Raw genomic sequence first — 27,676 nt, forward strand, 5'->3', positions numbered from 1 at the left:
TATTCCTACTACAGTAGGACAGGTGCAAACAGCTTTCTCTGGTGAGAATTCTTCCTGCACTGTTCCCTATAAAAGATTCTTCTGATTGAAGTTGGCATCTTTAGCTGCCAGCTTCCGCAGGTCTCAAACCCTTCTCTCAAACAGGTACCACCTGTCTACATGCTATGCCCACCAGAAGGGAATGACTGCTAACTAGGGTTGCCAACCTTCAGGTAGTAGCTGGAGATCTCCTGCTATTACAACTGACCTCCAGCCGATAGAGATCAGTTCACCTGGAGGAAATGACTGCTTTGGCAATTGGACTCTATGGCACTGAAGTCCCTCCCCTCCCCAAACCCCGCCCTCCTCAAGCTCCGCCCCAAAAACCTCATGCCAGTGGCAAAGAGGGACCTGGCAACCTTACTGCTAACTCAGACCAGCCAGAAGCTGCATTTGGGGAACCAGATAGTTGCTGAGTCAAAGTCAAGCGACTTGCAGTTTTCAGTTGCATGCTTTCAACCTTTATATGACTTATATCATCTTTCCCTTCTGGGAGGTATATTGCAAGGACAATCTGGGGCCACCCAGTTGCACCTCCCGTTATGTGTACATATGCACAGCTAATTTCCGGGCTCCTATAAACCACTCTGGACTCTCCAGACACGCGCTGACTTTCATGTGGCCTTATAAATGCAGGCCCCGTGCTATGCCAGTGAGCTACCTTAAGTCCCTCCAAGTTTTTTGGGTGAGGGCTAGGAACTGGAGGAGCAGACTGCACATCTCTCAGGTCCAGACTGAAATTCCTCTGTGTGTGTGTGTGCGCGCGCTCGCGTGTGTGTTTTCCTGGACAGAATCCCTGCCACCCTTTTCAGGAACAGCTTCGTCCACTCTCCTCTTCTTCCCCCTAGCCAGCCCCCCCCCCCAGCTCAAATTATCCTGGCCCTTTTTTACATGATAAAATATTTATGTCAGCATCAGGAGTCCTTTCTGCAAGGCCTACAACTATTGAGCTTGCAAAGCGCACAGGCTTTTAAAGAGCAGGACACTTTTCCCGCATCCTAAGCATTTTCGTAGATCTGGATCAATAATACACTTTACTCCACACAGCATATGGGCTAGCTGCTGCTCATTCCCTTCTAGTACTGTCCGCCTGCTCATGTGTAAGTATGCATGGGAATGTGGGTGATTCTTTTCAGGTCCCCAAAGGTCAGCAAAAGGAGAGACTGAGCCAAGGAGCTTAAACTCTTGGATGCCCTAGAATCATAGAGTTGGGACCACCAGGGTCATCTAGTCCAACCCCTGCACAATGCAGGAAATTCACAACTACCTCCCCCTCCCCACCCCCAGTGACCCCTACATGCCCAGAAGATGGCCAAGATGCCCTCCCTCGCATCATCTGCTTAAGGTCATAGAATCAACATTGCTGACAGATGGCCATCTAGCCTCCGCTTAAAAACCTCCAAGGAAGGAGAGCTTACCCCCTCCCTCACTTCTGTGAAGCAGCAGGAGGAACTTAGTATTTAAGGTTCTCCTGGACTCTTGCTCTTTTCTACTGCTGCAGACAGGCTAAAACGGCTACCCATCGTGATCCATCTCCTGAGGAGCTGCTAGGCATAGGGTTGCCAACTCCCAGATACTGTGGTAAACAAAGGTTAGCGTGCTGTAGGATACTCAGCAAACTGAAAACAGCACTTCACGAAGCTAGACACAATGATTATATAGTAGTGGTATTTAATAACATATCCACCACTGATAGTATGTAGGCAAAAACATGTGTTGTTAATTATTGCCTTTAAAGTAACTCCGAAAAGAGGACTATGCCTTGTTACAATCAAATAACAACATTATAGGTAAGTTGTAAGTCCATGAAAGGGGGTGCCAACCTCCCTTTCTTCCACAGATATGCTTCTTGAGAGTAGTAATTCAGTAGTACAGTAATTCTCAACAGAAGCCCGGTGATCTTTCTGTTTCGGCGATTGACGCCTTCTTCAGGGACCACTATATCATAAATTAATACATAATACTAATTAACATTTTTGGTACATTGGAAAAACCCATAGACAACTCAAATATTGCATAAGTTGCTCACAGATGCTTGCATTGCTGGTGCCCCTGGGGAAAGGGACTCAGGCAGTGCAGGGGTGTGTGAGTATTGGCAGCGGTGGGAGGGCTTGCGAGCAGCTAGGGGGAGGCCACACAGGCGGGTGGGAGGTAGGCCAAACCCTGGCAATGCAACTTTGAAAAAGCTGTGAGAATAGAGGGTGTGATAATGGAGAGGGGGGCAGGTGGCTGCCTGGTCTCATTGCCACTCTTCCTGACGGTTGAATGCCTGCCTGTCAGGAAATCTAAGGGGATGAAAAGCAGGGAGGCAGTGGCTTTTTCTTCGTAGGGGTCTCCCCAGTTGGAAAAGTATTACTGTGTAAACTGAAAAAGAAAGGGGGAATTAAAACAGTAGGATAAGGGCTGCGGGTGGGTAAAGAGGCACAAAATGCCCAGAGTTGAGCATCACATGAAAGTAGTGTTGCCAACCTCCACGTAGGGCCGAAGAGCTGGAATTACAACTAATCTCCAAACTATGGAGATCAGTTCCCTGGAGAAAATGGCTGCTTTGCACTTCCTTTGAATACATAGGCTGATAGCTTAGGGGTGACATTAGAGCCATGCTTCCAGAGGGCGGTGCAGGTCACCTCTGTGCCATGACCAGCTTCAGCTGGTACATCAGCTGTCTCATGTTGGGAAGCACGATCTGGCCATGGGTCCTCGTGCTCTGATAACATCTGCCTTCTGAACTTGGAGCCGCCAATTGACTTTGTGGCCGTTGTAGGATTTGAGTGCCAAGACTCCTGGTTCCAATGAGGTGGCCAGCTTGTATCAGTGCTGTAATGCTTCATACTGTGAGAGGGGACTGCCATGATTGAATGCTCAGTTCCCTGCGCATAGAAAAAAAGCATGTCAGGGAGATGGCTAGACCAGAACTCATGTCCCTGACATTAGTTTTCTATCAGCAACATATTTTTTTTGGTATGGAAAAATATTCAGCTGTGGGATGCCCAGCTGCACTCTTTAGTGAACACATGAAGCTGCCTTATACTGAATCAGACCCTTGGCCCATCAAAGTCAAAATTGTCTACTCAGATTGGCAGCAGCTGTCCAGGATCTCAGACTGAGGACTTTCACATCACCTACTGCCTGGTCCCTTTAACTGGAGATGCCGGTGGTTGAACCTGGGACCTTCTGCATGCCAAGCAGATGCTCTACCACTGAGCCCCAGACACAGATTTACCCCCCCCCTGAGAACTAAGCCTTATTCATTATACTATTTCAGCTGTCTTCCTCAATTTGCCAAAATTACCATTTTGAAAACATTTGGCACATGGAGTAGCTTGGCATTGCTTCACCATGTGTGTAAGCTTTTGCCGTTCAGCCCTCTGCAGAGGAATTCTTGACCTATGTTCTGAATACGCCAGGCTGCGTTCTGGATTGGTGTTCAGCCCTGTCACATAGCTAGAAGGGTAGTCATGGTTCTCAAGCTGCCAGGCACCTGCGCCCCCAAAGCATTTCTGTTATTGCTGTTACCTTTCCTGAACTACCCAAGAAAGCCACATTTGGTCAGCTAGACCTGGAGCACATAAGTCAGTTTCTAGTGTTGCTCTAGGAGTCCATCAGCGTTTCGTAGAGGTTAAGTGTGGTGGACACTGATCTGGAGAACTGGGTTTGATTCCTCTCTCCTCCTCATGAGCGTTGGATGCTAATCTGGTGAACCAGGTTGGTTTCCCTGCTCCTCCACATGAAGCCAGCTGGGTGACCTTGGGCTAGTCACGGTTCTCTCTCTCAGCCCCACCTACCTCACAGGGTGTCTGTTGTGGGGAAGGGAAGGTGATTGAAAGCCGGTTTGATTCTTCCTTACATGGTAGAGAAAGTCGGCGTATAAAAATCGACTCTTCTGCTGTTGGTGCATTTTAGTGTGCTGAAGCTGCACACTTGCTTGGAAGCCAAGTTCCATTGAAAGTGGGAGTTACTTCTCCAGACGCATGGACAGGATCAGGCTTTATAATACTCTGTCAACACTAACAAGTGGCTACTGCATCCCTTTTATTTTCATGCACGCCCTAAGAGAATCAGGAGTGTCTGAGGTAAGCAGAAAGGTAACGGGAGGTTGCTGGGGGGGGGCAGCTAAAGCCAAATTGGATTACCACTTTGGTATGAAGGAGATGCTCAAAAATTATTATGTGGAATCTGTGGCTTGCATAGTGCCCGTACAGCCCCAATGCCATGCAAAGGGGGAGATAAGCTTCTTAGGAACACAATTTTCATCCCAGAACGCCGTTAACTCCTGCCCTTCCATCGAGTAATTTGCATCTCTGCAGGGGCTTTGGATGCTGGGGAGAAATGCCACTCCTGATACTTCTGGCCATTTTTTTCATTAGGAAGATAAAATTTAAAATGTAAATTGCCCAGTAAGGTTGAGCATTTATCACAATGACATTTTCCCCTCGTGTAAATCACAGCTTCTTTATGTTCTAGCTACGGCAGGCACCCTTTCCGCGCACTGGCAACATTCATTTCTTGGCGCACCTCTGTGGGAGAAAAGGGTATAGTTTTTTTAAAAAGTAAAGAAAGAAAGCCTAGTAAGATATTTCCCAGCATCTTTGGGTATTAAACCCTTTCACTTGAATAGGCTAAGTAGCAGGCCCTAAAGCTTTGTAGGGACAGAAGATGGCATACTAATATAACCTTAACCGGCTGACTTTTTAAAAAAACAACGAACACAAGAATAAAAGGGCATTTCCTACAAAAAATATACTTCGAACGAGGCAATATAACATGAAGGCACAGTTCAGTATATTTTCAAGTACTAAAACTGGTCAGCTTTGTCGGAAATATGTCTGGGAGGGGCGTGCAGATCAAAGCCGCCCCGTGATCTCCACAGCCTGAATTCCTAGTCCCACATATGTTTTTTCATCCCATTCCTCCCCCCGGCCCCAGGATTGGCAGTTGGAGTGGGGCAGATGGTACATTCGAAGGCTACCAGCTGCTGACTCCTACACCGAGCCTTTGTGATGCAGGGGAAGGGCTCTAAATATATTTGTCCCTGTTTTCTCTTTCCCCTTTGTCATCCTCTCATAATAGAATACCCTAATAAATACATATCTAGTGGTATTTGTTGAGAAGGAAGAAAAGAAAGGCAGTCGGGAAAGTGGCATTGTTTTCCACCGTGGAAGGGTGCAAAGTTGAGCATGATGTTAGCTGGCGGAAGAATATTTAGCCAAATGGTGTTGCATTGACCCAGCCTCTGAATTCCTGTTAAACTGGAAAATGCCCATAATTGTCAGTTCTCCACATTCCTTGTCTTCGTCACATGGCCGAAGCCTCATTTGCACCTGTGTCACATGCTAGGACGCTCATCCACAAAGCAAGAACATTCTCTCCATAAGGAAAACTATCCAGGCTAGTTTTCTATGTGGATGGAATTGTTTTGTATGAAGGAACATTTGGCCGTATTGTATCCCCGGGGATGTCTGAAGTGATACAGCTAGGCTTGCCAGGCCCCGCAGCTCCACCGGCGGGAGCTTTGCGGGGCTGCGGCGTTAGCGCACGATGCACGTGCGTGCCTACGTCTCTTCCGGGACATGTGCGCCATGTCTGCACGCATGTGCCCACAGTGCCCGTCGGCCCGGTGGATGGGCGGTAGTTTACTCGCCACCACTGGGCAATCGGCAACCCTAGGTACAGCCCAGACATAGGCTTGCCACATCTCAGTGAGAATTAGGCCTAAGTGAAAGGATTGGGGCTTTGCAGAGAGGGGCTAAGAATTTACCTTAGCTGCCCTATCTACTACTGTATGATTGCAGACAATCCGTTTCCATGGCTGTCTGCTTATTCTTGGCCTTTTATGCATGGCTGTTTCCCTTGCCGTCACCCCCGACTACTTATGCATGCGTTTTGCAACCTTGGAAGGCGAGGTGACCTCTGAAGGTCGGGAAATGCCTGCAATATCCAAACAAAGCCCCGAAGTAGTTGTAGGGGGGAGAACCACCAGGGAAACAGCCATGCATAAGAGGCCCTTGATTGAATACCCCTCTCACAGACTGCATGTTGTGGTGTCTTGACACTGTTCTTTAGTCGGGGCAGATGATCATTCTTGTGTCAGTACTAGATGTCTGAACCATCGAGACCCGTTCTCATCACTGGGGTGGTTTCCCCTTAGGTTCACGCCTCTCCATCCAGGGTTGAATTACTTTGCCCTTTTTAGGGGAGCAATGGGCTTTGCCAGTTAAATATTCTTATGTTATATGTTGCATTCTGGAATTTTAACTTGACTATAAGGTTCTGAGTTGCTGTTAGGAAGAGATCTGCATTTGCTCTTATTTTTGCCATCAAGTCACAGCTGACTTATGGGGGCCCTGTAGCATTTTCAAGGCAGGAGAGGTTCAGAGATGGGTTGCCATTGCCTGCCTCTGCATCACAACACTGGTGTTCCTTGGAGGTTGCCCATCCAAATACTAGCCAGGGTTAACCCTGCTTAGCTTTGGAGATCTGAGATCAGGCTAGCCTGGGGCTAAATAGATCACCACCTCCTTATTATTCTGAAGACTTCTTTGTCCTATAATCAAAGCAGAGCCTGATCACAGGACTTCTCTGTAACATTCTCCATTGCAAAATTGTCCTTTCCCTTGCCACGTTCTTCAAGTCCACTGCCTTTTCTTCTTTGTGCAGAAGTGCTGGAGAAGCAAATGCCAATATAGGTACAATAAATATATGATGAGAACACATGGAGAAAAGGGCCATGGTCATACGAACATATGAAACTGCGTTGGAGCGGTGGAGTCTGATCTGGAGAACCGGGTTTGATTCCCCACTCCTCCACATGAGCGGCGGAGGCTAATCTGGTGAACTAGATTTGTTTCCCCACTCCTACACACGAAGCCAGCTGGGTGATCTTGGGCTAGTCACAGCTCTCTCAGCCCCACCTACCTCACAGGGTGTCTGTTGTGAGGAGGGGAAGGGAAGGTGATTGTAAGCCGGTTTGATTCTGCCTTAGGTGGTAGAGAAAGTTGGCATATAAAAACCAACTCTTCTTATACTGAATCAGACCCTTGGTCCATCAAAGTCAGTATTGTCTACTCAGACCGGCAGCTGCTCGCCAGGGTCTCAGGCTGAGGTCTTTCGCATCAGACTACTTGCCTGGTTCCTTTAACTGGAGATGCCGGGGGTTGAACCTGGGACCTTCTGCATACCACTGAGCCACAGCCCCTAGAGGTCAAATAGAAGGAGTTGTGCCAAGCTTAGCATCCTTCTCTGATAGACGTCATGCTTCCCTCATGGAAACCTTACAACTGGATGAATAAATGGTTTTATTTGCATATAGCCTTAGGCCATTACAAGCGTGTCAACAATACTGCAACAATACCATAATAAAAGAAAATACTAGGTTAAAAATTGCTAGATTGATAATAAATATACGTTATAAAGCTATGCTAAATTGATGCACACGGAGCAATAATAGCTACAACTTACAACTGAAAGGCAACCACTCATTTCTTGGGGAAATTCTAAAGTGGTGAACCTGGGAGCAACAATGTAATGAAAAGTGAAAATAGCCAAGCGTCCTCTTTAAAGTGGGTGGCTGATAGGAACTCTCACGTGGGCTTTATGACCCTGTGTGCCTTTCTGCTTCCTTGAACAGTATGGGAGATAATGTTCTGTCACAAGTTCATGGATAAGTATGCTTCTGAAGTGGGGTTGCCCACTGGGGGTTGGGACATTTCCTGGAGATTTGGGAGCAGAGCCTGGGGAGGGTGGGTGTTGCGGCGGGGTGTCAGCAGGGTTGGGATGCTGTAAAGTCCACCCTCCAATGCTGCTGTTTTCTGTAGATGAACAGATCCCTATAGTCTGGAGATCTGGGAGAACTTCAAGTCCCAGCGTGGTGTAGTGGTTAGGAGCGGTGGTTTGGAGTGGTGGACTGTGATTTGGAGAACCGGGTTTGATTCCCCACTCTTCCTCATGAAGCCAGCTGGGTGACCTTGGGCTAGTCACACTCTCTCAGCCCCACCTACCTCACAGGGTGCCTGTTATGGGGAGGGGAAGGGAAGGAGATGGTAAGCCGGATTGATTCTTCTTTAAGTGGTAGAGAAAGTTGGCATATAAAAACCAACTCTTCTTCTTCTACCTGGAGGTTGGCAACTTGAGGTCTTGCTAATCCAATTTTCTCCCCACTTGGTGGTCTCGTGTCCAGATTGGAGTTATCCAGTCTTCTGTTTTCAAAAAAATTCCAATTGTGTACTGAGTGCCACACACTTGAAATTTGCCTCAGCTTTCACTTCTCCAATCCATGGATATTTCCATTGCCGACACACTGCGAAATTGTGTTTATTTTGATGTGATTATACACACAGTTGCAGCAAGGTTCATTTTGTGTGGTGCTTTAAAACAATTAACTATTGTCACAGTCGTTGTGGAAGGAAGGGAGTGAAAGGATGAGATTTGGTGTGCCGTGCATCAGGAGCTCAGAATGAGGCCATCCAATTACAGAGATGGTTTGAAAAGGATTATGGATTTTCCTCAGCGGTCTGGGAGATGAACGTCACGGGTTATTCCCACCGTTGGGCATGCTGCTGTGTTTGTCCAGTAATCTAGTGATGGGTTTGCTAGTGTTAGGTTAAATTTTCTGGTGTCGCTCGGTCTCATGGGAGCCCTCCCCAGGTGAACGGCACTTACAAAGTGAATGGAAAAGAACAATTGAAGTTTGTCTGAAAGAGCTCTTACTGGAATCTCGCTGAGTATTTTCACAGGGCTTCAGCGGGCCATCATGGGGCACCCCTAAGTGCTTTTTAACATGAGGGCATTGATTCAGTCAGTTGTGGGCAGCCTCTCCGTTGCTGTTTGGACTGGCCACCTAGCCCCAATCATATAAGAACATAAGAGAGGCCTTGCTGGATCAGACCAAGGTCCATCAAGTCCATCAGTCTGTTCACACAGTGGCCAACCAGAGGCCTCTAGGAAACCCACAAGCAAGATGACTGCACCAACATCGTCCTGCCTGTGTTCCAAAGCACCACTGTTTATTACAAGGCTTGTATAAAGATCGGGGTGGGGAAGGTAACAGGAGACCCATGGGCCAAATACAGACTCAGGACACAAGAAGAGCCCCGCTGGTCCATCTAGTCCAGCATCTTGTCTCACACAGTGGCCAACCAGTTCCTCTGAAAGGCCGACAACAGGGCATAGCAACCGAGGCCTTCCCTGATGTTGCCTCCTGGCACTGGGATTCAGACGTTGATTGCCTCTGAATGTGGAGGTTCCCTTTAGTCACTAGTAGCCACTGATAGGCCTATCCTCCATGAATCTCTCTAACCCCCTTTAAAGCTGCCTGTGCCTGTGGCCATCACGACATCCCCTGGCAGAGAATTCCACATTTTAATCGCTTGTTGTGTAGAGAAATATTTCCTTTTGTTCGCCCTGAATTTACTGCCCAACAGCTTCATTGGATATCCCTTGAGTTCTAGTATTTTGGGAGAGGGAGAAAAAAGTTCTCTTTGTCAACTCTCTCCATGCTGTACATAATTTTATAAACATCTATCATGTGTCCCCCCCCCCTTAGTTTTCTCTTTTCTAAACAGAAAAGCTCTGTGATACCCTTTTTGAGATATGGAGACCAGAACTGCACACAGTATTCCAAGTGAGGCCGCACCATAGATCTATACTGTACAAGGGTATTATAATATTGGCCGTTTTATTTTCAACCCCTTTCCAACATATTTCCAACCCCTTTCCAAAAGTTTGCTCTTTTCTCTGCTGCAGCACACTGGATCGACACTTTTATTGAGCTATCTACTATGACCCCGAGATCTTTTCCCCTCTCAGTCTCAGCAAGTTCAGACCCCATTAGCATATGTACTTTAAGTTGGGATTGTTTGTTCCGGTGTGCACCACCTTACACTTACCACACTGATCTCTTAGTAACATTCATTTGCCATATTGTTGTCCACTCATGCAGGTCTTCTAGGGGCTGATGTCATACACACACACACACACACACACACACACACAGAGATAGGGTGAGAGAGTCTAGAAGCTAAAAGGAAGTCTCAAGAGTGGTGAAGAAGAAGAAGGAGTTGGTTTTTATATGCCAACTTTCTCTACCACTTAAGGAAGAATCAAACCGGTTTACAATCACCTTCTCTTCCCCTCCCCACAACAGACACCCTGTGAGGTAGGTGGGGCTGAGAGAGCTCTAAGAGAGCTGTGACTAGCCCAAGGTCACCCAGCAGGCTTAGTGTGGAGGAGTGGGGAAACAAACCGGGTTCCCCAGATCAGAGTCCACCGCTCCAAACCACCACTCTTAACCACTACACCACTCTGATGCAGGAGAGTTTCAAGGGGGAGGGATTCCACGGACAGGACACCACCACTGAGAAAGCCCCAGCTATGGTCAGCGCCTGGTCATTTCCATGGGAGTAGTATTTGGGATGAAGGCTGTAACTGGGATGGGTTAAGAGGGGAAAGCAAGGAGGGCTCTGCTAATGGACCCCTGTCTTAACTGGATTCTATTTTGGGGTCTTGGTTATGATGATGCAAACATCTGGACAATAAGGAACATTTGGGTTTGAATTGGGGATCCCCCTGAATAATCTTCAGTTCATCTTTGTGGCTTCTGTGCTGTCCCACAGTTCCCTTGTGGGACTGCACAGAACACCACTTGACGAACAACAGTTACAGGTAAGGGCAACCCTGATTCCAGACTGGGGTGGGGATCTCCATTACCAGCTGAAAGTGCCAGGTCCCTCTTTGCCACTGATGGGAGGATTTTGGGGTGGAGCCTGAGGTGGGTGGGGTTTGGGGAGGGGAGGGACTTCGATGCCATGGAGTCCAACTTCCAAAGCGGCCATTTTCTCCAGGTGAACTGATCTTTATCGGCTGGAGATCAGTTGTAATAGCAGGAGATCTCCACAGCTAGTACCTGGAGGTTAGCAACCCTACATATAGCACCAATGGGCAGAGGGAAGTGTCGGCATCGTGAGCTTGTCTATGTTTGTGGCACATTTCAGGGTAATGCAGTGCCATCCCCAGCAGAATCACACCCCTTGACGTCAGTGGCATTAGAAAGGTGCTTAGGATAGCACAGTAAGTCAGGTATTTGCCTGAGGAGTTTATAGTCTGTTTTATGACAAGTGTGGGGATAACAGAGGAAAGGGGAGCAATGTATGCAAATCATGACACAGGCTAAGGCTCCAAAGAGCTGCCTGCAGTCCACCCAAAGGCTTTGCTTTGATTGTCAAGTGGGATTTTGTGAGGGTTGCTCACTCCGGCGTGGGAAATTCCTGGAGATTTTGGGGTGGAGCTTGGAGAGAGTGGAGCTTGGGGAGGAGAGGGACCTCGGTGAGGTATCAGTCCATAGAGTCCACCCTCTGAAGCTTCCATTTTCTCCAAGGGAACTGATCTCTCTAGACTGGAGAAGAGTTGTGATTCTGGGAGATTTCAAGGCACCCCCTCCAACTGGGAGGTTGTCGGCCATATTTATAACTTCAATCTAGTAGGACAGGCAAAAGAAGACATCAAGAAGGCAAAAGTAATGACTACTGGAGAATTACTCAGCTGTAAGGTTGACTATGAGGAAATTGAAATTGTTCAAGACTTTCTATTCCTTGGCTCCATCATCAACCAAAAGGGAGACTGCAGCCAAGAAATCAGAAGGAGATTGAGACTGGGAAGGGCAGCTATGAAGGAGCTAGAAAATATTCTTAAGTGTAAGGATGTGTCACTGGCAACCAAGATCAGGTTAATTCATGCCATTGTATTCCCTATTACTGTGTATGGATGTAAAAGCTGGACAATGAAGAAAGCTGATAGGAAGAAAGTAGATTACTTTGAAATGTGGTATTGGAGGAGTGTTACGGATACCGTGGACTGCCAAAAAAACAAATCAGTGGGTTATAGATTAAATCAAGCCTGAACTGACCCTAGAAGCTAAAATGACTAAACTGAGGCTATCGTACTTTAGTTGCATTATGAGAAGACAAGAGTCACTGGAAAAGACAGTCATGCTAGGAAAAGTTGAAGGTAGCATGAAAAGAGAAAGACTCAACAAGAGATGGATTGACTCTACAAAGGAAGCCACGGACCTCAGTTTGCAAGACCTGAGCAAGGCTGTTCAGGATAGGCCGTTTTGGAGGACATTGATCCATAGGGTCGCCATGAGTTGACAGCGACTTGGCGGCACATAACACACACACACACATCTAGTAGGAACCCCCAGTTTCAAACAAGAAGAGCCTGAGGCATAAGTGGAGCAGGGGAGGGGTTTCTGTTTGCATTTTAAAGGGGTTAATGACGGGGGGGGTTTAAAGCAGCAGGAGAATCCCTGGATTACCATTTCCTTGACACATCTCTTTAGGCGCAGTTTTTAAAAATATCATAAATGGCATTTTAACATTTGGCCGTGTGAGCATAATCCTCTCCCCACTTCTGCTGCCTCTAAAATGCGAAATAGATTCCCTCCTACTCAGGTGTGTGTTTATAAAACACAAACTTCAGTTCATTAACAAGTTCTTAATCCTGAAATCTCGGTAGAATTGCTTAGCACTATCATTACTCATGCTGCTAATACCAACAGCCGAGAATCAGTACTATAAAAATTCTTTTGGTATTAATAAGGAGAGGGGTGGGGGAAACCTGGAGAATTAGAGGAGGGAGGGGAAACATCAGCTGTGTCTCTATTTCTATCCAGGCTAAGCCAGGCCCAGGGGAGCGCATGAGTCTCAGATGAACTGCGTGCTGTTCAGAGAAGAAAATCTGCTTGGAGCCCAAGGGGGAGGGGGAATAATATATATATATTTAAAAAGAACACCAAGGTGGTGGTGATGGGGGGGGGGGAAGAGAGCCTTTCCAAATATTTCTGTATAGATGTGATGACTAAGGGCTATTCTGTTCAGACAGCGGTGTCTTTCTCTGCTGACTCATGGCACCCAGAAAGGAGCATCCAGACAAAATTCTTCTCTGACCACCTCTTTGCTAGGAAGTGACCCTGGACTCAGAGGACCTTTTTGTGGGAGGAGGAGAAAAAAAAAAAGAGGAATCGATATGCCCATCCAAACCACAGAGTGGGGAGCGAAATGGAAAGGCAGGAGGGTGCGCCAGAATCACAACCCTAGTGGTCTGACAGGACCCCATTTCCGCAGCGTGAATTATTCATTGCACGCCTGACATTTTATACCAAGAAACAGGAAATGGCTTTTTGGTGGGCAGATTGTTTCCCCCTTTCCTTTCTCTGAGCTCCTCCGGCACTGCCCACATAGAGGGGGAGGGGATGGAGGGCTGAAAAGACATCTCGAGAATGCGCATAAGGTCACAACTTTCCTCCTCTTGTCCCTCTCCCTCTCCAGCCAAATACTGGTGCAACTTCTGGGCCTGAAATTTCCCACTGAGCCGCCTACCACCTTCAGAGTTATCGCTAAATGTCAGCATTCGCCAAATTTCCGATGCTGACTGTAACGTATAAATGATATATATACCATATGTTTTTCAACACCGGAGTGCGCAGAGGGAACAGCTGATATGGGAACGCATCTTGTAGCTCCTGCTATTAGACCACAGAACACTGGATCTGCCATTCCAGACAGGAGCACTAAATGGTTCATTCTGGTACCCTTGCATCCAGCAAAAGCTGAGTCAATTGCTGATGCTTGAGTGGGATGGCTAGGGGTGCATTGCTTGACAGGTCAATATTGCATATAGATTTTTGCCAATAATGAGCTTGGCTTTTTATCTATCTATCTGTCTGTCTGTCTGTCTGTTTCCCGCCCTTTCTCCCGGCCGAAGCTGGGCTCAGGGTGGTGAGCATCAGATAAAAACACCATAAAAGACAATAAAAATATACAAAATACCCCAGCTAAAAAACAGCGTCTCTAAATTAAGCCAGAGCCAGCGTGGTGTCGTGGTTAAGAGCGGTGGACTCTAATCTGGAGAACCGGGTTTGATTCCCCACTCCTCCACATGAGCAGCAGACTCCAAGCTGGTGAACTGGGTTGGTTTCCCCCCTCGTTCACATGAAGCCTGCTGGGTGACCTTGGGCTAGTCACAGTTCTCTTCGAGCTCTCTGAGCCACCCCTACCTCACAAGGTGTCAGTTGTGGGGAGAGGAAGGGAAGGAGAATGTAAGCCAGTTTGATTCTCCTTTAAAAAGGTAGAGAAAATTGACATATAAAAACCAACTCTTCTTCTTCTCTTCATCAAATCCAATGGCGCTCGTTTACCGAGACACGGGGCGGCCCGGGGAAGCAGTCAGGTCCCCTATTAGAAGATCTGATGAAATAAACAGCAAGGGGAACATTTAATCTGTGTGATGGAAGAGGAAGGAGAGACGCAGCATCCTTCCCCCCCACCTTTCCTTTTCAACATTTGCAAAACTCGTGTATGTTTGCACAAGATTTCTCTCCCTGCTGTTTGATAGTCTCTGTGTGCATGTTTTAGCACTTACCAGCTATTAGCAGTAATCACTCTAAATTAATTATGGCTGGTCCCTTTCCCTAAATCTGTGAATGGAGCGAAAATTAATTGTCGTGACTATCTCCAGTTCAATGGGAATTCCGCCCTGATCTCTGTCAGGTTATCAATTTGTGCCCTGCAGCGTGAAATTTAATTACCTACAGATGGTTATTTTTGGTTCCTGAAACCACCCTGCCCTTTTCCAAACTCTACAACATAATTTTTGACTTTTAAAGAAAAACATAGCATGAATTTAAAAAATAATAATAACAGTCCTACTATTTTATACTGTGATGAAAGCCTTTTGCAATTTTCTTTTTAATCCACCAGTTATTTTAAAAGAAATCCAAATCTACATTCTCTAGTCTTTATCAAAACCAGATCAAAGCAGTAGCACTTTCCTCCTTATGGCTCTCCCCCCACACAACAACCAATCCTCATTTATCCAGCACTACATTTTCAAAACCCTGGGTTAGGTTTACTCTCACAATGCTCTTGTGAGGTAGGCCACTTTACTATTAGACCTAAAACAGCTCCGACAGTTTGTAATAAGAACATATTGTTTGTTTCAAAACTGATATGCTACATTAGTAGCCCTGTAGGCTTTTATGCCAATTTAAGAGAGGTGGGGGTGGGGAAATCCTGAATGGGTTTGAGAGGGCTCATTAGCATTACAAATGCCTGTCTGCCACTTCCTCTTCATTCTTTTCCATATTAATAAAACCAGACATTAACATGAAAAGCCTGAGAGAGACTTCAAAGGCAGGTGAAGCCTCATTGTGAGAGTACCTTTTAAGGAATTGGGAGGGGGGGATTTCCATAGCTGAGCAAAGTTTTGAGTAGAAACAAGAGGTTCCGCTCTTTGTCCATCCAGAATGCTACCTGCCAAATTGTCCTACTGTTGGCATGCTTTTAACAGTGGAATATTAAGCAGAGTTCCACCCTTGTATTAATTTGATTTCACTTAGAAGGGAGTGAAGGCACTTTACACACACACAAGTGTGTAAGAGCCCCATGGCGCAGAGTGGTAAGCTGCAGTACTGCAGTCAAAAGCTTTGCTCACGACCTGAGTTCGATCCCGACGGAAGTCGGTTTCAGGTAGCCGGCTCAAGGTCGACTTAGCCTTCCATCCTTCCGAGGTCGGTGAAATGTGTACCCAGCTTGCTGGGGGTCAAGTGTAGGCGACTGGGGAAGGCAATGGCAAACCACCCTGTGAACATAGTCTGCCTAGTAAATGTTGGGATGTGGCATCACCCCATGGGTCAGTTAATGACCTAGTACTTGCACACGGGACCACCTTTACCTTTTTAGGATTGGACTGCCAGCCTGTCATTTTTTGAGCCTGCCTTTCTGCTGTCGCAGCCGACTTATGGTGACCCTGTAGGGCTTTCAAAGCAAGAGAGGTAGTTTGCCATTGCCTGCCTCCACATCACAACCCTGGTGTTCCTTGGACGTCTCCCGTCCATATACTTGCCCGGGTGTGTGACTGGCCCGAGGTCACCCAGCACCCTTCTGTAGCGTGAGTGGGGATTCAAACCTGGGTTTCCCAGATCCTGGTCCGACATCTTAACCACTACACCACTCTGGCTTTTGCTCACTGAATTATCTCCTTCCTATTAGACCAAGAGATGGAGGCAGGCTTGCTGTGTTTCAGCTGTTGAATGTGTTCAACGTTCAGCACATGGCTTGGAAAAGGAAAGGGCTAATATCCCACCACAATAAGATGAATAGTGAGTAAGCCCTGTTGAAGAAGAAGAGTTGGTTTTTATATGCTGACCTTCTCTACCACATAAGGAAGAATCAAACCGGCTTACAATTCCCTTCCCCTCCCCACAATGGACACCCTGTGAGGTAGGTGGGGCTGAGAGAGCTGTGACTAGCCCAAGGTCACCCAGCTGGCTTTGTGTGTAGGAGTGGGGAAACAAATCCAGTTCACCAGATTAGCATCCGCCGCTCATGTGGAGGAGTGGGGAATCGAACCCAGTTCTCCAGATTAGCGCCCACTGCCCCAGACCACCTATGAAAGCTGTGAAGTTAAGCACAGCTAATTCTAGTGGCATATGGAAGTCAATGCTGAGTCAGTGCGGTGCATGAGATTGTTGTAAGCATAGTCATGACTAACTTCAGTTGGGCTGTCCCATTTATCTGGAAGTCAGCTCTGTTAATTTTGGTGCAGTTTATTTCCAGGAAAAGTATGCTTAGGATACAGCCTCACAATCTGATCTTGCAGTGATTTGGTGGTGGAAAATACCATTGAGTCACAGTTGGCTTACAGCAGCGGTTCCCAAACTTTTCGGGCCACCGCCCCCTTGGTTCCACAAACTCAACCCCAGCGCCCCCTACCCTATCCAACAACACAGTTGAAGGGGCCCACCTCTAGCATTCCCCTGCTGCCCCCTTGCCTTGTAGTGCCCCCCCAGGTAAACCCACTGCCCCCCAGGGGGTGGTACTGCCCACTTTGGGAACCACTGGCTTACGGTCACCCTGTAAGGTTTTCAAGGCAGGAGATGTTTAGTGGCATTGCCTGCCTCTGCTCAGCAAACCCTAGACTTCCTTGGAGGTCTCGCATCCACATACTAACGGGGGCCGACCCTGCTTAGCTTCTAAGATCTGACAAGATTGGGCTAGGCTGGGCTATCCAAGCTTCTTTACTCAAAAATAAATCCCAGTGTGTTCAATGGAGGTAGCTCCCAGGGCTCTTTGGATTCATACCTCACCCAGTTAAACCAGTTTTTCTTATGGACTCTAATCTGGAGAACCGGGTTTGATTCCCCACTCGTCCACATGAGCGGCAGGCGCTAATCTGGTGAACTGGCTTTGTTTCCCCACTCCTACGCATGAAGCCAGCTGGGTGGCCTTGGGCTAGTCACAGCTCTTAGAGCTCTCTCAGCCCCACCTACCTCACAGGGTATTTGTTGTGGGGAGGGGAAGGGAAGGTGATTGTAAACCGGTTTGATTCTTAAGTGGTAGAGAAAGTTGGCAAATAAAAACCAACTCTTCTTCTCCTTCTCCTCTGCTCTTGAAAAGAGGTGGCTAACTTTAGAATTTAAAAAGGCTGATATTCTTGCAGAATACCCCCCATGCAATGTGATCTGCTGTTGAGAAGAAGAGAGGCAGTGTAGCATTGGAGTTGGGACTTGCTCTAGTGTTAGGATTAATTTGGAGAATTGATCTATATAAAGGAGTATAAGGGGGGGGATCAAATGCCTCGGAAAGAGGATTCTGGCTTGTGGCGCCCATGCGCTCTACGAAACACAACCCAGTAGGCTGTTTCCTCAAAACCGAAAACAAAATCACTGTAGCAGGACAGCAGTTAGCATAATTTCAGGACCCTGCTGTGCACATGAGTCTGTGGGCATGAGGGAGACAGAGAGAAAAGCGGAGCGCTCAGATCAGTCAAAGGGTTTATTTATCATGGCTGCCGTTTATTAAAAACCTCTCCACAGCAGGAGCCGGCTCGGGCCGATTCATTAGCTCTCTGGACCATCTGCTCCTCCAAGCTGGGACTCCGCTTCTGGCTCTACAGGTCGGGTCAAAACTGGGGTGGGGGCAGGGTGGGGGACAGCCAGGTTAGAGCTTGACGCCTCTCCCACGTCTGCTGACTGTCAGTCCCTGCCGTGATGGACAGATTTATTCGTGGATCAGGCTGGAGGATGGGGGGGGGGGGAATACAGAAACCGGAAAGCGCCCATCACTGATCGGAGCCACGGTTTAATACATCTCCTACACTTTCTGCTGCTCCTTCTCTCCTTCACTGGAACAGAATAGGGCCATCGTCTTAGGGGCCGAGGGACAAAAGGGTGATGCAGTTCCTTTCTGGGGCATCTTGCAGGGTCCGGGTAAGCGCTTTGCTGCTGTCCTCAGCACAACAGGGGCTTTGTAAGCTAATCGGGTAATCTTCAAGCCGGAGGCCGACAGCATGGTCTTAGAACACCCAGGCTGACGCATAAGGAGCTCTCAAGGGTGCTGCAAGGTCTGTAGGACTCCTGATGCGCAAGAGAGACAGGGGGACAGATGGCTCTAGTCTGGGTAGGGGATCAGATCCAGCCGAGGCACCTCCAGATGGCCCAGCGCTGGCAGGTGACTGGCGGTCTGAAACCGAGCACCAGGCATTAGGGTTGCCAGACTCCAGGTGGGCCTGGAGATCTCCTGGCATTACAACTGATCTCCTGAATACAGAGCTCAGTTCCCCTGGAGAAAATGGCTGCTTTGGAAGGTGGAGTCTATGGCATTCAACCCTGCTGAGATCCCTCCCCTCTCCAAACCCTGCTGTCCACAGGCTCCAGCCCGAAATCTCCAGAAATTTCCCAACCCGGAGCTGGCAACCCTACCAGTCGCCCACAGATTTCATTCTCACAGGGTGGGGATTGGAGTGGAGCAATGCACATTCCCCTAGCTGCTTGTTCACCTGGTAAAAGAAGAGAAGAAGAGTTGGTTTTTATATGCGGTCTTTCTCTACCACTTAAGGAAGAATCAAACCGGCTTACAATCACCTTTCCCTCCCCACAACAGATACCCTGTGAGGTAGGTGGAGCTGAGAGAGTGTGACTAGCCCAAGGTCACCCAGCTGCCTTCATGTGTAGGAATGGGGAAACAATTCCAGTTCACCAGAAGCAGAAGAGTTGGTTTTTATATGCCGATTTTCTCGACCTTTTAAGGAGAATCAAACCAATTTACAATCTCCTTCCCTTCCTCTCCCCACAGCAGGCACCTTGTGAGGTAGGTGGGGCTGAAAGAGCTCTAAGAGAACTATGACTAGCCCAAGGTCACCCAGCTGGCTTCATGTGGAGGAGTGGGAAATCAAACCTGGTTCTCCAAATTAGTGTACACTGCTCCTAACCACCACACCATGCTGGCTCTCTTGCCCCCACCCCACCCCAGATGGGACACCGGAGAGTGTTTTTTAAACAAGGTTGCCATTGTATGCAATTTTTTTTCAGGCAAGCATAATAAATTGAGGATTGATTTTAAAAAATAGTCTTTGCAGCTTTTGCTGTTCAGAACAGATGTCTGCTGTCTTTAAAATAATCAGCAGCTTTGCCATTAATAACGTAATTTCACTTAAAATACATGGGGTGGTGGTGAATTGAGCTACAAAAACTCTTTGATCAGCTTGCAAAAGAGTAAACTTACCTTGTCCATTAAGGACCCTGTCCTGGTGTTATTGAATTGAGGGCAATGCTTCTGTTGGCTTTGAAGAGTGCCAGAGCAGATCCTGGCAGAGAAGAGGACTTTATAAAAGAATCACCTTGTTTTGTGTTGTGCTTGATGCTTGCATGCTTTCCGCCTCCAGTTAGCATAACAGCTCAGCTAAAGTATCTTGCATTTATACACTGCAGGTTGCATCCTCACACAAACTGGCAGATCTGTGATTGTCTCGTGCCATTTAGACACAGAAATATAGAACAGATATCAAATCAACTCATTGTTTCAAAGTACTGCAAGCTGTCAAAACTAAGATTTTTCTTCAGGCGTAGAATAACTCCTTTTCTGAGTATAGCCAAGCTGTTAAGTTAATGATAAAGGAAACCTTCCTTCTAACCACTACATAAACCTTTCCCATTTGTCTTCTATTCCATGCCATTTATTTACTGCTCAAAGACCAACAGGTCACAAGCAAAAAGAATAAAATACATATAAAATAACAAAATATCTAAGATCATATATAACATTTATTTCAGTTTTCATATTTTAAATAACTAAAAATATAGGTTATAATTTAAAAAGATAATACCATTAAATTTTACAACTGCCAAGGACTCGTTTGAATCAATATCTGCTAGTAGCTTAACTACAATCTCTTGCTTAGTATCAAGGCTCCATTTTTGAATGTATCTGTAGATTTTGGCTTCTATTGACTTTTTACCTGGTGAATCACATAAAGTTAATTTCCACCTTTGTTAATGTAAAGAAAAACATGAAAGTCCTTATGTCTGCTGTCTGCCTTACAAGAACATGTTATTTGTTACATTTATATCTTGTGTTTCTTCTGTCATGAAACTCAAGGTAAAAACATAAGTCGAGCCCTGCTGGATCAGAGCAGAGGTCCATCTAGTAGGATTGCCAGCCATGGTATCTGGAGGTCTCCTGAAATTACGGTTGCTCTCCAGGTGACAAAGAATTAGTTCCTCTGGAGAAAATGGCAGCTTTGGAGGGTGGACTCCATGGCATTATATACCCTGCTTAGGTCTCTCCCCTCTTTCTCCAGGCACCACTCCCCAAATCTCCAAGAATTCCCCAATCTGGAGTTGGCAACCCTATCACCTCTATTCCACTGTCCTGTATTTCACACTGGCCAACCCAGTTGCCCTGGAGGGCCAGTAAGCAGGGCCAGTAAGCAGGCCTTTCCCTGATGCTGCCTCCTAGCACTGGGATTCAGAGGAAATTCTCTGTAGTCATCATGGCCTACATGCCTCACATGATATATGACACTAAACCACTTCCCACATGATCAAACAAAGGGCCTTGATTCTCAAGACAGAGAAGGGCATTTGGCTTAGCAAGGGATGTCCTCTTGAGAGTGGACATCCCTTGTCCACTCTCAGGAGGACATCCCTTGGAGTGGAGTGCCATGTGGAGTGCCCTTGGAATGGAGTGCCTTCTCTGTCTTGAGAATGAAGGCCCTTTGGGAGTGTATGGATGGAAGATCCAAAAGACTCCGGACTTAGAACATCCTAAAGATGTTCTCCTGCTTCTGAGACGTTCTCTCATTGTACCTAGGTCATCCTACCATTTGGAAAATCACCGAGTATTTGCGTGGAGAGTACAACACTGAGTGACATCTCAAAAGAACATTAAACCCCACTGCAGGGGAAATCTGGAAAGCAAATTATATGGACTTGGCATTTATGACTTGTTTGGTGACGTGGGAAGTGGTTTAGTGTCATATATCATATGAGGCAGTGTTTAAGGACATATGGAGTGAGAGGCTTCCCTCACGACTCACATTGTTCATAAATCCATCCCCACCCCAATCTTTTAGCTCTATGTTTGCTTCCTTCAATTGGCAGTCATTCACGTGCTTTTGCTCGGAGGTCGAGTGCATGCTTTGTATGCGTAAGGTTCAGTCATTGACACTGCAGGAAGCAGCTGTTGGGAGGAGACCTCTGGAGATCTGCAGCCGATCCAAGGAGTCAGGACTGGCCTCAGGGGCGGTCTTAGTAATTCTGGGGCAGAAGTTCAGGATGGGGCTCCAGAATTACTGCCACCACTTCACCCCAACCCCACCGGAGCCAAACAAGGAGTGGCCCCTTGCCACTCGCCCCTTGTGAGGTGGATGGAAGCCATCACCGCTGCCGGAAGCTAGCTGCCTGAGCCCCAGGTCTTCTTTTATTTCCCCCTCCTTTGAGTGGGTGGGGCTGTGGGCAGTTTCCCCTCACCAAGCACAGGGCCCCGGGGCGGCTGGCTCTGTTTCCCATTGGCTAAGACCACCCCTGACTGGACTAAGAGGACCCGTAGGCTGACTCAGTATAGGGGATGGGAATGGAAAAGAGGAACATCCTATGGTGTCGTGCAAACACAGAAAAAGCTTCCGTGCACATAGTAAACTGGCCCATCAGTGAGAAGGGTTCTAGGCTTTGTGACATGTTAGTTTTCTATGGAATATTCCTCTTTTCCTGCTACTTTCAACTTTTCCTCGCATTATTGTGTTTTCCATTGAGCCTTCTTATAATGTGGCCAAAGTACGATACCCTCAGTGGTCATTTTAGCTTCTAGGGAGAGTTCAGGCTTGATTTGATCTAGAACCCACTGATTTGTTTTTTGGCAGTCCACGGTATCCGTAACTCTCTTCTCCAACACCACATTTCATATGAATCAATTTTCTTCCTGTCAGCTTCCTTTATTCTCCAATTTCCACACCCATCCGTAGTAGTGGGGAATGCTACGGCATGAATTATCTTGATCTTGGTTCCAGTGACACATCCTTACACTGAATGATCTTTTCTAGCTCCTCCCTGGCTGCCCTTCCAAGTCTCAATCTCCTTCTAATTTCTTGGTTGCAGTCTTCCTTTTGGTTGATAACTGAGCCAAGGAATAGAAAATCTGCATCCTGGTTTTATTTAGCCTTTCTGTGCTCTCCTCTTACCCCTGTGGACGCACCGGAATGTGTCACTTGTCCGCTCTGGCTCTCCTTGGTCCCTTCTCTCGTTACTGTTGTTCTTCTTACAGGAGAACCCGTACCTGTGCAGCGACGAGTGTGACGCATCCAACCCTGACCTGGCCCACCCGCCAAAGCTGATGTTCGACAGAGAAGACGAAGGCCTGGCAACCTACTGGCAGAGCGTGACGTGGAGTCGCTACCCGGAGCCCTTGTTGGCCAACATCACACTGTCTTGGAACAAGAGCATCGAGCTGACAGACGACATTGTGGTGACTTTTGAGTACGGCCGCCCCACCGTCATGATGCTGGAGAAGTCCTTGGACAATGGCAGGACTTGGCACCCCTATCAGTACTATGCGGACGACTGCATGGAAGCCTTTGGCATGCAGGCACGGCGGGTCAGGGAACTCTCCGCCACCAGCGCCAACAGGATCATCTGCACGGAGGAATATTCCCGCTGGGCGGGCTCCAAGAAGGAGAAGAACGTCCGCTTCGAGGTGAGGGACCGTTTTGCCATTTTTGCCGGGCCGGATCTCAGAAACATGGACAACCTGTATACGAGGCTGGAAAGTGCCAAGGGTCTGAAGGAGTTCTTCACTGTAACAGACTTGCGGCTGAGGCTCTTGAGACCAGCGCTCGGGGGCACCTATGTGCAGAGGGAGAACTTGTACAAATACTTCTATGCGGTTTCCAACATCGAAGTCACCGGCAGGTAACCTCCACTCTGTTTTTTGTCCACACGCTGCCTTGGAGGAAGGCTGGCTTGGGAAGTAGCGCAACATAGGGGATCGGTGGTGGGAAGTTGAATGGGTAGTGGTCCAGCCTTTAATTAATTAATTAGTTTATTTTTGCTGTCAAGTCACAGCTGACTTTTGGCAACCCCAGGGTTTTCAAGGCAAGAGAGGTTCCAAGGTGGTTTACCATTGCCTGTTTCTGGATCACGACCCTGGTATTCCTTGGAGGTCTCCTATCCAAATACAAGCCAGGGTCAGGGTTGAGTGTGTGTGACTGGCCCGAGGACACCCAGCACCCTTCTGTAGCGTGAGTGGGGATTCGAACCTGGGTTTCCCAGGTCCTAGTCCGACACCTTAACCACTGCACCACACTGGCTCTCTAGCCCTATATCAGGAAAAAGGCAAATATCCGACAGGTGCAAGAGATACATTTATTCATACTGATATGTGTGTTTTTGAACAAAAACAAATGCCTCTTCATCATTTGGGGAAGGGCTGTGGCTCAATGGTAGAGCATCTGCTTGGCAAGCAGAAAGTCCCAGGTTCAATCCCCGACATCTCCAGATAAGGGGGCTAGGCAAGTAGGTGATGTGAAAGACCTCTGCCTGAGACCCTGGAGAGCTGTCTGAGTAGACAATACTGACTTGGATGGACCAAGGGTCTGATTCAGTATAAGGCAGCTTCATATGTTCATGTGTTCATCAGGAGACTGACATAAAAACAAGAAAATGAAGAGCTCGTCGCTCCAAACATGGGTGGGATTTATACAGCGCAATCCTAGACAGAGTTACACCCTTCTAAACCATTGACTTAATATAGACTTAGAAGGGTGTAATTGTGCTTCGGTCACCCTGGTAGTCATCTGTATTAACAAATGCATTCCCTGTGCCTGCTAGATCGCTTTCCCTGTTTTGTGGCGCTGCCCCTATGGACTTGTTTGATTCAATCTCATTTCAGTCTTTCCTGCGGAACAGTAAGATCCTCCCCCCCCCCGCCTTATATTTTGTACCCCTGCTTTGTTACAGCATTTCTGGTATGTGGTAGCCTGTGCAATGTAGTTGCTATCACCCTCAAAATCACCACTTGATACCCTTACCTCCATCGTGATCTGACCATGTGGCCTTAGGTAAGACATTCTGTCTCTGCCTCAGCCTTCTCTTTGCAATTTGAGGATGCTAATATTATCTTGCCCTGACTTGGATGGCCCAGGCTAGCCTGATCTCGTCAGATCCCAGAAGCTAAGCAGGGTCAGCCCTGGTTAGTATTTGGATGGGAGACCACCAAGGACTACCAGGGTTGCTGTGCAGAGGAAGGCACTGGCAAACCACCTCTGTTAGTCTCTTGCCATGAAAACCCCAAAAGGGGTGGCCATAAGTCGGCTGTGACTTGAGGGCACTTTACACACACGCGCGCGCACACACACACACACACACACACACACACACACACAATATTATCCTACCTTATGAGGTTCTTCAAAGATTATTAAGGACAGAATTAAACATTGTGTGTGTGTGTAAAGAGCGGTCATGTCGCAGCCGACTTACGGCGTCCCTGCACAGGGTGACCCCGCACGAGATTTTCAAGGCAAGAGACGTTCAGAGGTGGTTTGCTGTTGCCTGCCTCTGCATAGTGACCCTGGACTTCCTTGGTGGTCTCCCATCCAAGTAGGGTCGGTGCCAGTTCCAACCCTACTTAGCTTCCAAAATCTGACGAGATCAGGCCATCTTGGGCACTCCAGGTCAGAGTGAATTAAACATTGCACTACATTAAATAAGTAAATTGAAGACCCCTTGTGATGTAGTGGCTGGAGTGTCAGTCTAGGATCTGAAGGCTCAGGTTCAAATCCCCACTCTGCCATGGAAGCTTTCTTGGTGACCTTGGGACCATCACATTCTTTCATCGTAACTGACTTCACAGTTTTCTTGTAATAAGGAGAACGATGTTGTAAGCTGCTTTGGGTCCCCACTGGGGAGAAAGGGTATAAATATCAAAATAAATAACTGAAATGTTTGGCTGCTGCAAAATAATGCCAACTGTTTCCTCTTTTTGTGATTTTTCGGACACCGTGCCCCATGTCCCAGCATTGTGATGTTGTGTATTTCCCTGCTTCCACCAGTGGCAGCCGACGATCCACAGAAACACTTGACATTGTTGAGATGTTACAGAGGAGGAGGATAGGATTAAAGTCACTGTTTCCTCTGGCATCTCTGAGATAACCTGTATGACAAAATGGTCAGGGAACTAGAGCAACTTCCCTATGAGGAGCTGTTAAAATCTTAGGGCTGTTTAGTTTAAAAAGAAGGTGGTTAAGAGGAGACTTGATATTCTATAAAATTATGCATGGTATGGAGAGCTTTCCCCCCCCCCTCTTATAATAGTAGAACGCTGGGTCATCTGCTGAAGCTGGACAGTGAGAGATTCAAAACAGATAAAAGGAAGTATTTCTTTGCACAATGCATAGTTAAATTGTGGGACTCCCTGTCCCAGGATGTGGTGATGGCTGCCAACTTGGAAGGCTTTAAGAGGGGAGTGGATATGTTCATGGAGGAGAGGGTATTCACGGCTACTAGTCAAAATGGATACTAGTCATGATGCATGCCTATTCTCTCCGTGATCAGAGGAGCATGCCTATTATATTTGGTGCTGTGGTACACAGGCAGGACAATGCTGCTGCAGTCGTCTTGCTTGTGGGCTTCCTAGAGGCACCTGGTTGGCCACTGTGTGAACAGACTATTGGACTTGATGGGCCTTGGTCTGATCCAGCATGGCCGTTGTTATGTTCTTGTACATTTTCCTTCCCCTGAAAAATGGCAATGTAATGCATTATGCAGTATTTGGGGGCATAAGTTGTGTAGGGCTTTTTTCTTGAGCAGAATATATACCGGTTAGTTTATGGCTCCCTTTTCCCCAATGGGGCTATTGTTCATGGGGGAGTTCCTAAAGCGTCATGTGACACCAATTCCCCTGTCTCTTCCCCCCAAATGGTCCCAGCTGGCAAACATGGGGGGGTGGCTGCCACGGGGCAGGGAAAATCCAGACTTTTCAGTTCACACATCAGCCAAACCATCACAGCAAAGCAGGTTTGGGAAAGATTGCAGAAAAGTCAAGCAAAACCAGGGAAGTGCTCAGAAGAACTACAGTGCATTGCGAAAGCAGGGAAAAACCCACTTCCTAGTGGCAAATCCCCAGTGTGGAAACTGCCCAAGTGAAAGGGATACCATTAACACTTCCCCCTCCCTAGAGGATCGTTCTTCTCATTCTCTCTCTGGGGAAGGAGGTCATGTTATAATGGATGTTTCCGTCCTCTGCTACTCTGGGAGGCAGGTCAAAAGAACCTCCTGTCCATTGGAGGAAACACCCTTCCTCTTTCAGTTCTTTCCTGCCTCACCTGGGAGAAGCAGTGTATTTACAGCTCTCTGCTGTCACTTTAGGAAAGGATCTTTATTTCATTTTCTGTTATCTTCTATTACCTATCTAATTAGAACTAACTATTCTCTGGACTATTTTCTGTCTCTGTCCTGCCTTTTCCCCTTCTTAGTTTAGTAAGGGAATAGTTCCCGCCAAGACAAAATGGCGGACGGGCCGGACAATTTTCTGGTCCCGGGAGATTTAGACCCAGGTCTCCTCATCTCCTCTTCACAGAACCAGAAAAAGACCCAGAACCAGAAAAAAGATAGAGAAAAAAGCCCCCTGGCAGTCACTCCGGTGGCTCTAAGGGGAAGAAAAAGCCTCCTGGCAGCCACTCCGGTGGCTCTAAAGGGAAGGGCAATAAAGCAGGAGCAGCTTCCCTTAAAACACTGGTTCCCAACCAGGGGTCCGTGGTCCCCCAGGGGTCCGCGAGAACTAAATTAAGGTCCGCGAAACAAACTTATAAACCCATAATAAATTAATATTGTCAATTAAAAGTTCTCTATTATAAATATATATATTCAAATATTATTCTAAGTTTAATGTTTAACTAACAGTTATGATTAAAGTTTATTTTCAAATTCTCTGAATTTTTATTTTGAACCTTGGGGTCCCTGCACCGAACAAAAAAGTCCTAGTGGTCCCTGGTCAAAAAAAGGTTGGGAACCACTGCCTTAAAAGGAAGTGAGCCGGTTCGGCTCGAGGCACCAGTAAAAAGAGCGCGGTTGCCGTGCGAGCCGTCTCGGCTCAGGACGCCGGCACATACTTTGCGCCTGCTGCTCCAAGCAATTTTGCTGTCGCCGCGGAGGCCGGATCACAGTCCCTCCCCAACGCGCCCGAAGTCACCGAGGAGGCTGGGTCTCAGCCCCGACACAGCGCGCTGGAATCCACGGCAGCTGCCGCCCCCCCTCCTGCGTCTCAGACACAGACGGCAATAATGGCTCCAGAGGGTCAAGTACCTTCAGCCC

General features: G+C 47.4%; 1 protein-coding gene across 1 annotated transcript in view; it reads left to right on the forward strand.

The window, feature by feature from the left end:
- NTNG2 (netrin G2) overlaps positions 1 to 27,676 on the forward strand; it is a 122,661-nt gene that overhangs the window by 24,094 nt on the left and 70,891 nt on the right. The window contains exon 2 of the mRNA XM_056860388.1: positions 22,632 to 23,275. Coding sequence (XP_056716366.1) covers positions 22,632 to 23,275 — 644 coding nt within the window. The remainder of the gene's footprint in view (positions 1 to 22,631; positions 23,276 to 27,676) is intronic.

Source organism: Euleptes europaea, chromosome 14, assembly GCF_029931775.1.
Source record: "Euleptes europaea isolate rEulEur1 chromosome 14, rEulEur1.hap1, whole genome shotgun sequence".
Lineage (NCBI taxonomy): Eukaryota > Metazoa > Chordata > Lepidosauria > Squamata > Sphaerodactylidae > Euleptes > Euleptes europaea.